Source organism: Labeo rohita, chromosome 12, assembly GCF_022985175.1.
Source record: "Labeo rohita strain BAU-BD-2019 chromosome 12, IGBB_LRoh.1.0, whole genome shotgun sequence".
NCBI classification, from domain to species: Eukaryota; Metazoa; Chordata; class Actinopteri; order Cypriniformes; family Cyprinidae; genus Labeo; species Labeo rohita.
This window is the reverse complement of record NC_066880.1, coordinates 12,344,237-12,363,093: the sequence shown is the minus strand read 5'-3', so window position 1 is coordinate 12,363,093 and position 18,857 is coordinate 12,344,237. Positions and strand designations below refer to the sequence as shown.

The following is an 18,857-nucleotide window of genomic DNA, read 5'->3' as shown; positions in this document are numbered from 1 at the left end:
ATCATTCATCGTTACTTATGGAAAATCTCAAATGTATAGATAAAAGTTTAGCACAGGATGAGTCAAAATTACACCTCACCACACTTACCCACCACATGAAATCTCTCAACCCCCCGAAACTGCAGGAAGAAGAAGTGTGATAAAGGAATCCAGCAATCTTTCACATCATTCTCTGATTGACAGTCAACTGAAAAGACATGATTTTAGGAGAGCTTTGCTTTCAAAACCAAACATATCTCGCTAATTTTTCACCAAATCAGTAAGGTAGATCCTGGTCATATCATTAACATTATACATCTGTCACTCTGACCACAGATATGAATATGACCTCAAAAGAAAAAAAACTTTGCTGCTACCGTTTACACCTTCTACAATATATAATGGTGTTACCGAGGGAACACCAACGCAATATTCAGAAAAGAAGAACTGAATAATTCAATTGTCATCTTATTGCTACAATAAAAGTACATATAGAGCTACATACAGAAAGTAGAGTTGTGCTAATATAAAATCCCTCCTCCCACACACTGTGAACAGAGAACTGCTATACACCTGTGACAACTGCGCCAACTAGATCTGAGATTGCGTGGCGTTCAAAGCCACCTGCGTAAATGCTTAAAAGACTGCCGGGCAGATTGTTGCGTGTGGTGTGTGATTTGTTTAATTGCTGATACAGTAGATGAGGGATGTTTGTGCGTACCATTTGTGTTCTGTACGGTCGTGGTGAACGTCGCCTGTGGGAGACCAGCTTAACTAAGGCCTAAAAGGTGCCTGTCACCCCCACAGGGCAGGTGGAGAGTATAAGCGCCCGGCCTTGTGGACGCCTCACTGGGGACAATACGCTATCATCCAGGGTGTCAACACCAATGAGTTCAGCTGGTGACCTTGCGAGTTCACCTTGCTAGGAGAAACACAGGAAGCTGAATTAGAGAAATGACAGTGCGGGAAGGCAATTGTGTCATACCTGCACTGGGGGGACACTGAGTAAGTGTGTGTGTGTATGTGTGTGTAATAATGGAATGGGGTACTGTGATTTTCTTCGTTTAGTAATCCACACTTTTCAGTGCACAAAACCAGTCGTAAGTAGCATGGGTATATTTGTAGCAATAGCTAACAATACATTGTATGGGTCAAAATTATCGTTTTTTTCTTTTACGCCAAAAATTATTAGGATAATAAGAAAAGATCTTGTTCTGTTAAGATATTTTGTCAATTTCCTACCGTAAATATAACAAAACTTAATTTTTGATTTGTAATATGCATTGCTATGAACTTCATTTGGACAACTTTAAAGGCAATTTACTCAGTATTTTGATTTTTTTACACCCTCAGATTCCAGATTTTCAAATAGTTGTATCTCAGGAAAAGAAGACAGACTGTTTTCTTCCAAATAACAACTAAATTAACACATTTTCACTTTACAACAATGTAAAGTGAGGAAGATAAAACATTTTAAAACCGTAAAATATTAATACATTTTACAAAATACATTTTCTAAAACAATACATGTAATTTCAGTGTTTATTAACATTTTTATTTATTAAGTGTTTTTAGAAAATAGCAGAAAGAAAATAAAGCCACTAGACATTCTTTTAAATTATGCGATATTTTGAAGGTGTACATACAGAGTATTGTATGTGGCATATTACGTTATTTATATTTTATTACGTTATTTTACTCTGATGTTTTGATATTGCTAGTCATTGGAAAGTTTTTGCCAGTTTTTGGAAAATACACTTTATAAATAAACTTTAAAACATCATGTGTGTACAGTTAACTAAAATGCCATCCAGTACTGCTGAAAACATCATCATGTAACTTAATTTTGTACATGTACAACAGAAAGGTTAATAAACATTATTTAGTTAATTAAAAAATCAGTGCACTTAATTACACACATGTAATATTTTATCTGTAAAATAAAGATGCTCTCAAGCAGAGACAAAAAAAATCATGTGTGCTTGAGTGAGAATGTCATAAACGTAAGTTTAAAAAAAAGAAAGATATTAAAAATATGTGGAAAACGACTCACTCTTTGTGATTTGTGTTGCTCTTAGGTCTTCCATATATTATTAATCAACATCTGCAAACACATCTAATTAGTCATATAAATTAAGTTATAATATAACGCGATTTTTTCTGTTAGATACTTAGCTACAGTAGTTAAAGGCTAATTGTTTTTATTAAAAACTAATACGAAATTTTTGAAAACGCACGTAGCTTAATGCGTAGCATAAATACATAGCATAAATAAAAGCTTTTTTACTGAGTATACGCTCAGTTAATACACATTAGAAAGACTGTTGAGTTCTATTAAATGAGTATCAAACCGAAGCCCCCGTAAATAGGGGAAGGCCCGTCCTAGCGCATCAAACCTATCACGCCCAGTCTGAGTGTAAAGCCCACCTCCGGACCAATTATCATTCGAGATATGGATATATCATAGAGTCTTATCATGTGTTTTAAGTCCGATTCCTATTCCAAAAACACAGTGGCAATGTCTTCAACATATTAAGATAAATCAAAGTGAAGACGTCCCAAGTAGTTTACAACTAGATTACACGTTGCGCTTTGCAGACAAGCTTCACAGTCTATAGAGAGTTTGTGTTGGAGTCTTATTTTAAATGTTAAAGCATACGGACGGTAAACCTATGACACCTCTAGTGAGCTCGGACCGGTGCTGCAGATGGGCGGCATAGGCAGGAATTTGTATCTCAATATGTTGAATGGAACAGACGCGCAAAGTTTCGCCAAAGAAGCAGAATTAAACAGCCACCTGCACCGAAACCGCGACTTACCGGACTTCAAAATGGGCATCCAAGACACGAGGTTTTACTACCAGGACTCGATTCCAAATGGACAGGACAGTTTGACGTTGCCGTTCCACGCGGAACACCACCAAAGTGCCGGAGCGCAGACGGGGAGGTTTTACGCACCGGCTCCGCTCGGCAGCTGTCACTTCACCAGCCGGAGCGGGACGGGACATACTTACGTTCCAGCCGGAGCCGATGCGTATTCTTCAGCCAACGGTAAAGACGTGTACCCGAGCAGCGCAGACGGCTACCCGGCGTCTTTTCAGCACGGGTACCCGCGAACACCGATGTACACTTTACCTGGTCTACAGGTGTCCGGGAAGACTCAAGTGCTCCTCAACAACTACCCGCTGTGGGCAAAGTTCCACAAGTACCAGACGGAGATGATTATAACGAAACAGGGACGGTAAGACGCATTATGGATTGTCACTCTTTAACGTAGTCGTCGTTATCATGGTAAAGTTTTTTACGCGTAACATCGTGGATCATAATATGAACGTTTATTCCTCTTACATATGCACTTATCTAAATGCCAGCTGTGGCAGCCAGGGCAGGCGGGCATGAAATCGAGTCCTTGGCATATGTGCCGTAAATTTAGACGCCTAATTACAGAGATCTTTTGATCTGATCTTTTTTCTCCAGACCGCGACCTGGTTTCAGTTATTGTCAAAAGTAAACAAATACTGCAATTTGTCAAATTTTCTCACTGTACCTACATGCACTTTGACACAAATCTTTGAAAGTGAATTACCTCATTTCTGGAACAATTCTGACAGGAGTTTCCAAAAACGGATCATATTTTGGTTACGTTGTTTTTAAAAACTGAGAATAATGACGGCAGTGTTCTGCGAGAACGTGATGTTCAAACTTAGTTGTCATGTTTACAGTGTGACTAATAATAATAATTTTAAAAAACGCACTGTTAACTGAAAATATTGTAATATATGTTATAAACCACTGGTGGTGTTCCCTAGGGACCCTAGAGAGGGAGGAAAGTGCATGTGGGGACGTTTGACAGGTCACCGAGCATTAATAACTAAACATGTCCCTGATGATTATAATCTGCAGATGTGCAACACATTTTAGAGCTGCTTTCAAGGCATACATTAGATACAGTGATCATAACTGATTTAAAAAGTTGACTGATAAAACTATAAATAATTGTTTCTAAGTAGGCCCTTGTAAGTCAGTTTGATAATATTTATCACAAATTCTTACGTTAAAAAATTAAATGAATAAAAAACACTGAAAACTGTTGCATTGAATTATAATATCTAAAATGATCACACCTGTTAAAATGTATTAGAATTGACAGCATTTAAAACAAAACAAACAAACAAAAAAGACGCTTACACTTTTAGTCCGTAGGAGTTAATACATTTTCAGAAGACAAAAAAATGAACGCTTGTAATCTGGAATTTATTCAACACTTTAAATATGCATACATGACATATATATTAAGTTAAGTTACAAGAAATAATACACTTTTTAAATGTGGTCTAACCTTAAAAGCAGGTCTAACCTTGAAATGAAAAAGTGACAAAATGTTTTGCACTCAACCGCTGTCTGAATTGTAACATAATGCTTCTACACAAATTTTATATTATATATAGCAGTGAAAAATTGCTTTAAAAATTCCTCATCATTTATGACTTTAATTATTTTATTTTGTACTGTACTGTACATACTGTATGCATCACACAAAAACTAATACGTCATAGTCTAATTTTTTTTTTAAAACAAAGATATATATTTTTTTCTTAATATTATTATTGTTTATAGTTTGGTAGCTTTTAAGCAGATATGCTTGCGTCTGTGTGTACAGTAGCTACAATTGTCTGTGAGGGTGTAAGTGTGTGAATGCATGCTTTTGTAACCTGTAACCTACTGGCAGGTGCCTTGAAATGTTTGCAAACGTCTTCACAACTGTGTCTCAGAAAGACAGAAATTAAACAGTGCATATATTGTGTAGTTTATTAATGGTATACTTTAAAGACGTTACATAAACAATACTTGTATTTTCAAATCACCCTCGTATGTGCGAGTAACAATTAAACTGACTATTGTGAGAATGGAAAAGCTTGTAGATGATTAATGCTTGATCTTTAAGCGAGCAGCATATTGATTAATTTTTCGCCTTTGAATTCTGTCTAATCTAGCGAAGCTATCTTCTCACATGCTAGAGATTGCATCAGTTTGAGTCAGTTTATTATTTTTTGTGAATTATTATTACGTTCTTGTTTACAACATGAGGGTTATTTTCATTGGTTCTCACTGCCAGTGAGTGTCACAGCTCAGGTAATTCTGCCCAAGACAGGAAGTGGAAAAGTAAGGAGGAGGGGGGTGGTGCATTTGGGGGTAAAGTTGGTTGAGCACCACTGAGACTCTGATGGCCATACACATCAGTGGAGGTCGCTTTGAAGTGCAGGAAATGAAGGAAGGCACTTTCTTCCTCTCTCGCTCTCTTTCTCGCTTTTTCTTTGCTCTCTCTCCTCTGGTCTGGTACCTTGTGAGCGCAGTGATGCACGTTTCCTCAGAAGTCGAGGTGCAGTCCGAGTCGAGGCTTTGAAATGCACCGTAAGGCCCATAGCTTGAGACGAGTGCAGAGGTCTTCGGCCCCTTTTCAAGTCGAACTCTAAAACTAGCCCCTAACCTTACCCCTGCCACCAGGTTTCTTAAACATAAACAGGCATGGGGCCACCGTCTCTAAACATAGATTGGTGTAGGTGAGCGTTGTTTTGCTTTTATGCTAGTCTGCGATCCAAATAAGGCAACAAGCGAGTGCCAGACTAATAACTGGACTGAAATTCATGAAAAATGTTTCTTTACAGAACATCAGTGGGAGGGATATGAAACCATAGATAATCCATTCCACTGCATGCTCAGTGGTTCATAAATACTGGAGTGACAGAAAAATGTCTTGTCAAACACATCTGCAACATGCCTGAAAAGAGGAACTAGGATTTTTTACTCTCATTACAAAAGTCAATGTATAAAGTTATAAAAGATATAATCTGGCCTCAGGTGCTTGTATAGGAGATGTGAATCAGTAGGTTCTTCGTAGGTTTGACGGAGGAGTCAATAAATAAAGCTGGTTTTCTGCTTCAGTGGATTCACATGTCTCATATTTAATGCCACAAAAAGCTTGAAATTTCCCAAGCATTTGCTTACACCAGTGAGGTCTAAAATTGCGTAGTGAAACTCTGAGGAACTTCTTTATACTTTCTATACTCAGCATGGTATAACGAAATATACTGCAAAATGAGAATAAACCATGCAGCACGGCAAAAAGGTGGACGGAAATAATTTATCTGGCCTGCATTTGCCCTCCCTTACATTTTAGCAATACAGACGGCAGTTATAAAAAGTTCTGTTATTATTTACCCACCCTCATGTCGTTTGAAACATGTATGACTTTCCATCTCCTGTGGAGCATAAAAATATTCTGAGAAATGTCTCAGTTTTTTTTTTGTTGTTGTTGTTTATTCAATAGAAGTCAATGGTCAGCAAAGCTGCATTCTTCAAAATATCTTCTTTTTTGTGTTCTGCAGATGGAATTAAGTATATTATGACAGAATTTCATTTTTGGATGAACTATCCTTTTTTAAGAAAGCATGAATTGCGTTCATTACTTTGCCTTGGAGTACATTGCACAAGAAAATCAAATTTCAGTCTTTAATTCATTGCCATTTCTTTGTAATTATTTGTGAAATTTACTAGCAATTTCTAAGGGAAAATAGTTTTGAAGTAAATTCTTTATCACATTTTTTTTTCAGTGTGGAGTTTAAAAAAATAGCAAACCAAGTGGCATCTGCAAACACTTGGAACTAGCTTTTTCTGAGACATTTTTTAATTACTAACAGATGTCAAGGTGATTTTAGTGGATGTGAAAAATCCCTTAGCATATTAACCACAGATGTATTTCAACACATGAGCAATGGACATGTTCCACTAAGTTAAAAAAGCAAAACGTGTTGAAAAATCAATAATAATGTTAATATAAAACCTAACAAAGTTTTTGTGTTGTGCTTAAAAAAATAGCTTGAAAAGTGTCTTTACGAAAAAATATAAAATGTTTCATATTTTATTATATGTGACCCTGGAACACAAAACCAGTCTTAAGTATCATGGGTATATTTGTAGCAATAGCCAAAAATACATTGTATGGGTCAAAATTATTATTTTTTTATGCCAAAAATCATTAGGATATTAAGCAAAGATCATGTTCCATGAGGATATTTTGTATATTTCCTACCGTAAGTATATCAAAACTTACTTTTTGATTAATAATATGCATTGCTAAGAACTTCATCTGGACAACTTTAAAGGCGATTTCCAATATTTAGATTTTTCTGTACCCTCAGATTCCAGATTTCCCTATCCTACATCAATGGAAAGCTTATTTGATGTATAAATCTCAATTTTAAAAACATTGACTCTTATGACTGGTTTTGTGGTCCAGGGTCACATATTACAGTGCATTTTTAGGTGTGCTACTTATACTTTTTCATGCCACTTTATATATGCATTTATAAAGACTTACAGCAAGAGCAACCCATGCAATGTGAGTGCATTAGTTTTGTTATTATTCTTACGGTCGTCCAGGCTGTGCATAAAATGTAGTCTCTCCCCCTGCACCACTCAAGGTCTTTCTGCCTGTAGCCTTTGAGCTTTCTTTCTTTTTTTTTTCAAGTAGCAATCACTTCCTGTTCAGCTGTATATGGTAGCATGGAGTATGCAGTGTTGCTGCAAAAAGCCAGACCTCAGAAGCAGCAAACTTGTTGAATCGTCTCTGCTCACTGCAGGACAGGCCGGTCGCTGTGTACACGATTCCAGCAGAATCCCATCAAGCAGCACTGACAGAAACATATGAGTTGTGACAGTAGCTCATCAGTAGAACACCATCAAGATCAAAGGGATCGCATGTTGCTGTGGTTGCTGGCTGCTCCATTTCCAGCCACTGTTTTTCTGCAGCCGTGCTACAAACTCATCTCTATAGCTATGACGGTTCTCCAACATCAGCAAATATATAGTGGTTTCTGAACGTAACCACATTCACATAATAGCTTACAATAACCGCGTAAACATGCCGTGCTTACTGTACATGTCAGTCTGTACGTGTCATGTTTGATATTTTACCTGGACATAAAAAAGCGAACAAAAAAGCTGTGTTTTCAGATGATCAAGACCGTGAGGATGACATAAACTGAAGCTGAACTTCTGTCCTGGTGAATTAGTGACAGGAAGCCCCTCACCAGTCGATATCCAGACAGTTATTTTTGAGTGTCCCTTCTTGTCTTGATCACATCTGCTAAGGGGAAGCACATACATGTATGGAAAACTGCACCTTCCTAAAGTCCTAGACAGCAGAGGAGGCATTTTTGTTTGGCAACCACCCACTAGCTCGTTCACGACTCCATCACTGAGTCAAGGAGTGGCAGATAAGTTTCCAAAGGTTAACCTCTAACTTTTTGTCGTAGACCTTAACCTCCCACTCATGCAAAACATTCCTCTCAGTGGCAAACCCACTGGTTTCCCCCTCTCCAGGTACTGATTTCTTATAAATGTCTCATTTTAAATAAGTATGACAATTTCTGAGGCTCAGTCAGATGAGGAAAGTGACTGCCACAGAAGGTATAGTTATAACTCAGAGCGAGGAGGTAGCGCATGAGCGTTGAATGATACAGAGACGATTCTGGTTTCTGTTTTCACTTATATTGACAACTGATGTGGAAGAAGAAACCCTTCACCTGCTCGGTCTCTTCACCACCACAAGGCCCCACAATGCCAGGCTACATCTGAGAATGATGATTGATTACAGCTGCCCGTGGGTGGGCAGTCCGTCCGCTTGTGTTATGCCGCCCTGAGCGTCATCGTCCTCGTGCTCTGATCCTCGATAGGCGTCCTTTACCCTACTTGAAAAGAGAAGTTGTGAAACTGAACTTATTTCAGGTCAAAATATCTCTTAATTCTATCTTTCAAAGCAGTCTCTTTCCACTCACTAAAGCAAATTCAACTTCTTGGAAAATGAGATATTTATCAAAGCGTGCAAGCTGCACTTTTGTATAAAACAGAAGTAGGTTATAAAAAAAGTAGACTGTAAAAAATGGTTGTGATTTTAATGGTAAAAGACTTGAAAAATGCTACAGTAAAGTGTAGGTTCCCTTACTATATACAGTGAAGAAATTGTTTTGGACATTTCATGTCAATTGACTGTAAAATACAGTTTTTGGAAGTGAAAAAGAATGTATAATTTACAGTGAAAAACCATAAACGGACTTTCCCAGAATTCCCTGTGTTACAGTTCACATTTGATGGTTTTTCATTGAAATAACTATGTTTTTTCTTGATATTTATGTGCATTAGGGTTACAACTAATGTTGTTAAATGAATATTTATTGCATTTGTTCAGTATCATGCCAGTGTTTAGTATTTGTGTGAATGAAACAGATTTCAGTACTTCACTAGGTTTATATCAGTTAATAAAATATGTTTTTTAAGTGTAAATTTAAATTATATCTTTAAAACCTAAATTGTTGCTACTGTATTTTTTACAGTAAAATTCTGGCAACCACAGCTGCCAGTTTTTTACCGTAAATTTTACAGATTTTTTTTTTGCAGTGTACAGAAACGTAACAACATACAGTTGTTATATGTACTGTTGTAGTTCAGAAAAACTTTTCACATTTTTACATCCACATCACATATGTGTAATTATAATTTTTGGGTGCACTGTTTCTTTAAATGATATACGTAATTGACAAACTGTAACCCTAATGTGTGTTTTAATGATAAACAGTTGTTTTAGTATTGTTTTAGGGTTAGTTTTGTTACTTACACAGACCTACAGGAAATTGTTACAAAATTTGGCGTTATAAGAAGTCTCCAAGGCTGAATTTATTTGAACAAAAATTGATAAAATAGCAATATTTGGAAATATTACTACAGCTTAAAATAACAGTTTTGCATTTCTTTTTATATTTAAAAAATGTAATTTGTTCCTGTGAAGACAAAGCTGAATTTTCAGTATCACATGATCCTTCAGAAAATGCTGATTTGAAAAAATAAAAAAAAAATGAAAACATTTCTTATTATTATGTTGATAGCTGTGCTGCTTAATATTTTAATGAGTTCTTTAATGAATGGATATTTTATATTTATATTATTTAAATATAAATTTTTGGTAACACTTTACAATAAGGTGTCATTTGTTAACATTAGTTAATGTATTAATTGACAAGAACAAACAATGAACAATACATTTATTACAGTATTTATTTATCTTTGTTTATGTTAGGGTAATAAAAATACAGTCATTCATTGTTTGTTCATGTTAGTTCACAGTGCATTATCTAATGTTAACAAACACAACTTGTGATTTTAATAATGCATTAGTAAATGAGGAAACTGACATTAACTAAATTAATAAATGCTGTAGAAGTATTGTCCATTCTTAGTTCATGTTAACTAACGTACTTAATGTTAACTAATGAACCTTGTAAAGTGTTACCAATTTTTTTGTATCAGTGTAAAAGTCTTTACTGTCACTTTTGGTCACAATTTAATGCATCCTTGCTGAAAAATAAATAATAATTTATTTAAAAAAATATATGAACAAAATCTGAACCCAAACATTTGTACGGTACATGTACATCTACTTTTGCTAATGTTAAAAAGTATTTCAAGATTTAAACTTATAATTTCTTACAACGAACTTACAATTCCCATATCCTTGTACAAAGTCAAAACTTGTTTTTTTTCTATATAAAGCAGAACTAATTCCAATAATCTGACCCCCATGCGCTCTTCCCAATGGGAAAAGGTGTACAGTTTCACTCAGCAAGCTCACAGGCATAGGAGACAGAACAAGATCGGGAGTGAGAGATTTTTATAAACATACTCACAATCCGTTCTGAGCGATATACAAATGATTTGGTATGTATCCAATTCATGGAATTGATACAGACACAGATATGAGTAGACAACTGCACTTAAGTGTCACCTGACAGGAGCATCCTGCTGAGGGGAAACATACAAGCATGAGCAGTAGCCCGCAACTGTTGAATCTACTGAATGAGAGGCAGCCATGTGGCATATAGACGTCATCTCTGAAGTGTATTATTGAGAGCGAAAGCATCATAGTATTGGGTGAGGTTGAATTAAAGCCAGCATGGCTGATGTGGATGGTTTGTTTTATCACAAGTGGTGCCCAGGCAGAGAAAAACAGAAACTGGTATTTCATACTAGGTCAACTGAGTCCTAAGTCACGAATTTTCTGCTGTGGGACATACTGACCTCCCAGTTACCTCCTTTCCATCTCTGTACCGTGATTAAAAACTGTCTAGCAAGGAAAACTACAGCATTCAAGCAGATGCATCTCCCAGCATGTTTTATTAATTGTCATATTAAAGATTTACACACAGCCTGCTCCCAGTCGCTCTTCTATCATAATGTCTGTGCCCTCGTAACCATTGCTTACCACCAAATATGACCCGCATATATATAAGCATATTCAAATAAGTATCAAATATGAATGAACTTCATTTATTGTATCAGATGATTTGAACTATATAAAAGATAATGTAAGACTGTGTCATATGTTTAATATTTCCTAAAGAGCGTCACCTTGTCATTTCTTTAAACAAAATTTCCTTTGACAAACTTTCAGAATGAATGTTTGAAAAACAAATACATTGCATTAATTAATATATTAATTTGACATGGATATTGACAAAAAAGTATTTGTTATAGTTATTTTATATAAAAGGAAACATGATGCAATAAGAGCCGGGGGGTGAAAAGTTTTTGAATTTGAAGATCAGGGTAAATTTTACTTATTTTGTCTTCTGGGACACATGTAAGTATCTTCTGAAGGGCAGTACTAAATGACAAAAATATGATATTTAGGCAAAATAAGAAAAATGTACACATCTTCATTCTGTTCAAAAGTTTTCACACCCCAGCTATTAATGCGTTGTGTTTCCTTCTAGAGCAAAAGTGAGTGTTTGAACCTTCTGTAATAGTTGCGTATGAGTCTCTCAGTTGTCCTTAGTTGTTTTATCACTAAACGAAAAAAAACAGCTGTGGATCATTCTTGTAACAACACAGTATTAAGAATCAAACGTATGTAAACTTTTGAACAGGGTCATTTTTATAAAATCAAATTATTTTTCCTTGTGGACTATATGTAAACATCTTTCATGTGTGAGTACTAAATGAAAAATAACATGCATTTTGTATGATCCCTTGTTTTTAGGCAAAATAATTAACATTTTGCAGATTCTGCAAGGTGTATGTAAACTTTTGACTTTAACTATATATTTTCAGTTATATACACTATATATGCTTAAATAATCTCAGTTCTGCCTATTTTAGCCTAGACTTTCCATATTTAAAACCCTTATCTCTCATTTCCAAAAAATGACACTTACATAATTCTAATATAATAAAATATAATACATTTTTAATAATACAATACAGTGTCATGTTTTTATTCAGCAAGAATGCATTAAATTGATCAAAAGTGTTACAAAAGTGTTACAGTTGATACAAAAAAATTCATTTCAAATAAATGTTGTTCTTTTGAACTTTCTGTTCACCAAGGATAAAAAATGATTTGTGAAAAAGAGAGGCACCACTTGTATTATAATAAGAATTTTTTTAAATAAACATTTCCTTTCACAAACGTCAAAAGGAATATTATAAAAAATAATATCTATCAATGAGTATTTTTTAAAAATCCAACAATATTTTTATATTCATCAAATATAGTTATTTTAGATATAGTTATATTTTAATACGTTCATGTAAATGTATTTACTTGTTTTAGACTAGATCTAAAATCTCGTATCCGTTTATCAGTTTATCAGTTATCGCTGTTGACCAAAATTATACCAACATTTTTACTATCAACATGATCTTATCTTGTGTTTTCTGATCTGTCTTTCAACAGGAGAATGTTCCCTTTCCTCAGCTTTAACATCAGCTCATTGGACCCCTCGGCTCATTATAACATATATGTGGATGTAGTTCTTGCTGACCAGCATCACTGGAGGTACCAAGGAGGCAAATGGGTCCAATGCGGCAAGGCAGAAGGCAACATGCCAGGTACCCGACAGTCACACGGTGCCTTTTTCTGCCCACTATCTACTTTTAAACCCTACGAACAAGATAAATGTCTTTATCTGCATTGTGGTTTTCACAGTGTGAGTCTTTCTGAGCAGTGCAAAAAACTTCACTTACGAATAGTTCTGTCTTTTTGTGGCTAGAAGTGCATGAGTGTTTCTGATACCACTGTATGCCACAATCAGAGGAACCTAAGCATGTGGCCCACCACAACAGCTCTGCACTGCAACTGCTGCTCAATGGTGACTGCATGGCAGTGAGAGAGTAAAACATTTGACATTGCACACTTAATTGGCTTTTACCAAACAATTTACAAAGCACGTTTTAACTGGAAATACTCATACTTCTTCCTATTTTTAACTCCTGAATTTTCCTTAGCTAAATATGACATTTTTATAATTACAATAATTCTATAACAAAAATGTATAAAATATACAAATATGAATAAAAAATAAGCAAATAATTATATACACTACTATTCAAATTTTTTGGGATCTGTAAGAGTTGTTAAATTAATACTTTTATTTAGCAATGATGCATTGAATTGATCAAAAGCTGACAGTAAAGACTGTTAATGCTGTTCTTTTGAATGTTATATTTATCAAAGAACACTTAAAAATGTATAACAGCATCCACAAAATATTAAGCAGCACAGCTGTTTATAGCTTTAAATAATAAGAAATGTTTCCAGAGCATCAAATCATATTAGAATGATTTCTGAGGGATCATGTGACATAGAACACTACAATAATGTTTATTTTCTATTTTAATATATTTTAAATGTAATTTATTCTTAAAGCTGAATTTTCAGCAGGTAAAAAATAAACAATAACAACTTCATTATTTAAATTGAAATGATATTTCACAATATTACTTTTTTTATTATAGTACTTTTTCTCAAAAATAAATAAATAAAATAAAAATCTTGGTTACCATAAGAGACTTGTTACAAAAACATTAAAATATTATATTGACTCTAAACATAAATGGTATTTTTAAATAATGTATATCAACAAAATACTGTGACACTGACAGTAAAATATGGTCTAAACACATTAATATTTAAACTGTACATATATTTATGCTTAAGTGTCTTTTTGTAATGATTTTTTACAGTGTTGTTTATTTTCTATTCTAATATATTTTAAAATGTAATTTATTTGTGAAGCTGAATTTTCAGCAGCCAGAAAACAACAATAACAATGTAATTATTTTAAATTGTAATGATATTTTACAATATTATTTTTTTTACTGTATTTTTTTCTAATAAAATAAAATAAAAAATGCAGCCTTGGACTGTGTCAAAAACATTAAAATATCATACTGACCCCAAACCTAAATTGCATTTTAAATGGTGTATATCAACAAAATACTGTGGCACTAACAGTAAAATATGGTTTAAACACATGAATATTTAAATTGCATTCAGTACATATATTTATGCTTGAGTGTTTTTTTTATGATTATTTTTTACAGTAATGTTTATTTTCTATTCTAACAAATTTTAAAATGCAATTTATTCCTGAAGCTGAATTTTCAGCACCAAAAAATAATAATAATAATTTTGCATTGTAATTATATTTCACAATATTAGTTTTTTACTTTTTTACTCTCAAACAAAAAAAATGCAGCCTTGGTGAGCATAAAGGACTTAACAAAATACAACAAAATGATGTGACACTGACAGCAAAATATGGTTTAAAGACATGAATATTTGCATTCAGCACATGTTTAAGAGTTTCTTTTTTATGATTATGATTTTTTTTTTTTTTTTTCAGGAAACAGAATGTATATGCACCCAGACTCTCCCAACACTGGGAATCATTGGATGAGACAGGAAGTTTCCTTTGGGAAACTGAAGCTTACCAATAACAAAGGCAGCTCTAACAATGTAGCACAGGTAATTTAATATAATAATAAAATCCTTAAGTAAAGCAGTCTTCCTGTTCCATAACCAGATCTGAGTCATCTGTGTCAACATTGGTTGTAGTCAAACAGAGATTACGGTTACCAATTAGGTTAAATATATAGCACCATACCATATCTGCATTATCTCTCTGACAACTGCATTGCTTGAAAAACAGATGATAGTGCTGCAGTCGCTTCATAAATACCAACCACGTCTTCACATTGTGGAGGTGAAAGAGGATGGAACGGAGGATCCCTTTCCGACCTCGAAAACTCAGACGTTTGTCTTCCCTGAGACGCAGTTCATTGCCGTCACTGCCTACCAGAATGCAGATGTAAGTAACGTCATCTGCTGTGGGTTTTCTTATTAATCAGATTGCAACTGCCACATAACCACTGCTTACAGCAAACAAAGATACATATCATCACAGTGTGGGATGACCCACGCGAGAGAGTTGAGTTATGTCTGCACTTTTGAGTCTGTGATGTGTGTAAAGTGTTGTGTATGTTTTAAAGATGTTAAGTCTGACTGTAGGAAAGAGAATGAGTGTAATTCATGAATTATTTGGTAATGGCAGTAATCTATTAGTCTCCCTGACTATGCTTCCTGTGCCCATGTGACTTTACTCTTACCCACTCTCTGCCCTTTCTTCAACCTCTTCCCCTGCCATTTCTTTCACAGATCACTCAGCTGAAAATAGATCATAACCCTTTTGCTAAAGGTTTCCGGGACAATTATGACACGTAAGTAAGCCTGTAGTAAATTAAATACAGAAAATTGGTCTCTGCGAAACACTACTTGTCATTTATCTATCTATAGTCTGTCTGTCTCTTTGTCTATGTATCTATTATCTGCCTGCCTATCTATTATCTATCTATCTATCTATCATTTGTCTATCTATCTGCCTGTCTGTCTGTCTGTCTATCTATCTATTACTGACTGTCTCTGTGTGTGTGTGTGTGTGTGTGTGTGTGTGTGTGTGTGTGTGTGTGCATGTGTGACTGTCTGTCTGTCTGTCTATGATCTGTCTGTCTGTCTATCTATCTATCTATCTAGCAATCCATCCATCCATCCATCCATCAATCAGTCTATCGTCTGTCTATCTATCGTTTGTCTGTCTGTCTATTATTGACTGTGTGTGTGTGTGTGTGTGTGTGTGTGTGTCTGTCTATCTATCTATCTATCTATCTATCTATCGATCCATCCATCCATCCATCCTTCGATCAATCTATTGTCTGTCTGTCTATCTATCTATCTATCGTTTGTCTATCTGTCTAGCTATTATTGACTGTCTCTGTGTGTGTGTGTCTGTCTGTCTATCTATTTATCGTCTGTCTATTTATTGATCGATCAATCGATCGATCTATTGTCTGTTTGTCTGTCTCACTGTCTATCTATCTCTCTATTGATTTTCTCTGTGTCTGTGTGTCTATCTATCATCTGTCTGTCTATCTATCTATGTATCTATCTATATCATCTGTCTGTCTATCTATCATCTGTCTGTCTATCTATCATCTGTCTGTCTATCTATCTATGTATCTATCTATCTATCATCTGTCTGTCTATCTATCTATCATCTGTCTGTCTGTCTATCTATCTATCATCTGTCTATCTGTCTAACTAGTTTAATTAACTGTGCAACATTATTAACTTAATATATTAACATTTCAAAAGGAGTTATGCCAGGTGAAGTTGACCTTTGACCCTCTATTTTCTCACATAGGCTGTACGCACCTCCTGACTCAGACCGCCTTACGCCTTCCCCAACTGAAAGCCAGCAGCTCCTCCCAGGCAGTTGTTACCCTCACCAGCCGTACCTGTCAGATCAATACATGAGCCCTCTGCCTCAGAGTCGTTTCTACAGCCGTGAGTCAGTCAGCATGGCTCAGCAATGCCCCAAAGACCCCGCCGCCAGCCCTCATAGCCGCTTTTACTTGCCCAGCCAGCAGGGGGTGCCGCCGAACCGCCTCGACTTCAACGCGTACGAGAGCGAATATACTCCCAACAACCTCTACAAGCCGTTTCCAATTCAGTCGTCCCCACACCACCCTCTAGGCTACTACTCTGAAAGCCCCTTTGCTTCCGGGCCAGTTTCTGGTGCCAACGCAGGAGCGTGGAGCTCAGGACGGCCCTCACCACAATACCTTAACCACCCACACCACAGTAAACCCGGCTCTAGTCTCAGCTGGTTCCGAACCATCTCGTCCCCGGCTGCGTCTTCATCTCCCTCGGCGGTGAACTCGCGCTTCCATTCCTCCCCGTCGCTTCTGGATCCACAGCGCCAGACGCTGCTCCAAGACAAGTCCAAAGAGTCCGGGGGGGAGGACGCCTGGATGGAAGCCCCCTCGGTTAAATCTGTGGACTCAGCTGACTCAGGTTTGTTCGAGGGAGGAGAGAGCAAGAAGCGGCGCGTGTCACCTTACACATCCAGCACGGAAAATTCCCCCCCCAACCGCAGCGCAGAGGCTTGCGAAAAGGACAATTGCAGTGATGCGGGCTACTACGGCTTCTACACCCACTGAAGACCAGCACTCAGACTGTGCTCCTGCTCTCTTCCACCCACCGTCTGTCTGCATGACCCGAGACGCAGGGATCAAGCTCTCTGTGATAGTAGCTACAGTGCCAGGTGTTAGGTGGCCCCTCTGTGCTTTGTGTTCCCTGTGTTAGATGTTTGGGGGTCATGTGGAGGTGTTCTGAAGGTCACTGTCACACAAAAGACGAAGACGATGTGACTGCACTGAGACACTGGCCTGGAGACACACAGACAGACAGACCTGTGTGACTTTAGCAGCTGAAGATTTCACTGCACACCTGCTGACACTCCCCCAAAGGAACTGTCTCTGTCCTCCTCATCAGCCACAGACATGAAAACACCTCACAACAACCCACGCGCCACAAGCACACTCAAACAAACAATCAAAACGTTTTCGTCACATTCACATCGACTTAGAGGTATAGTTCACCCAAAAATGAAAAAGCCTGTCATCATTTACTTTCCCTCATGTCATTTCAAACCCGTTTGACTTTTTTTTTCTCTGTAACACAAAGAAGACATTTTTTAAGAAGTGCTTTCAAGCTTCAAGGATGCAAAATCACTATAAAAATAGTTCAAACAACTCATGTGCTGCATGTCAAGTCATATAAAGCTTAATGATAGCATTGGATGAGAAAAGACATAAAATTAGAAATCAATAGTAAATTTCACAAATAATTACAAAGAAGCTAGAAAGACCAAAACTGACGTAAATGTACCTGTGGGAAACAATAAGTACATATCACGGCAGTTTTCAACAGAAATGAACACTAGAGGTGGTAAAACAGCGAGTTATTATGCTCATACGCAGTTATGATTACAGCTCCATATGTTTCCAAATGTCACAAGCTTGCTCAGTAGCTTAGCCGGTGTTGTGCCCATTTTCGACCCCTGCCAAATTATTACCTGCCAAATTAAATCGCTACCTGATTGCTTAATTCTAACCCCACCCCTAATCCTAACCCCTCCCCCACACCTAACCCTAAACCTACCAATACTAGGGGGTAGTAATCTGGCAGGGGTCAGAATTCGGCGTAACACCGGCACAGAATTGATCTTAAAATCTGTAATCCTTGGGTACGAATCCTGTGAAAAACATAACTCACGATGGAAGAGCTGAAAGATGAGAGATCAAAAAACAAGCTAAAACAGCATGCTTGCAATTACATCACAGTCGCTTTTGTTCATACTATTGGGTAGGCCTCATGAACTACACGCGATGCGACAAGATTCAATTTAGGTGTCGACCAGGGTTGCCAGGTATTCACAACAAAACACACCCAACTGCTTCTCAAAACTAGGCATTTAGAGAGGTCCCCCAATAAAAATCTCATACCGGGGTGTAAAATTCACGTTTTTTTGTCAGGGTTCCCCTGGTAAATTCGCATTCCAGGGGCTAAATATAACGTTATGGAGGTCACTTAAACCCTCAGACATGTAAAACAACCCGCGGGAACTGTATCAATGTAGACCAATT

At 36.5% G+C, this 18,857-nt stretch overlaps 1 protein-coding gene across 1 annotated transcript; it reads left to right on the top strand.

Annotated features, from left to right (window-relative positions):
• Positions 1–2,454: 2,454 nt before the first annotated feature.
• Positions 2,455–18,281, top strand: tbx21 (T-box transcription factor 21). Its single transcript, XM_051124383.1, has 6 exons — positions 2,455–3,219; positions 12,766–12,920; positions 14,717–14,838; positions 15,023–15,181; positions 15,529–15,590; positions 16,571–18,281. The coding sequence occupies exons 1-6, from the start codon at positions 2,687–2,689 to the stop codon at positions 17,367–17,369; spliced, it is 1,830 nt and encodes a 609-aa protein (XP_050980340.1). The 5' UTR covers positions 2,455–2,686; the 3' UTR covers positions 17,370–18,281.
• Positions 18,282–18,857: the final 576 nt, after the last annotated feature.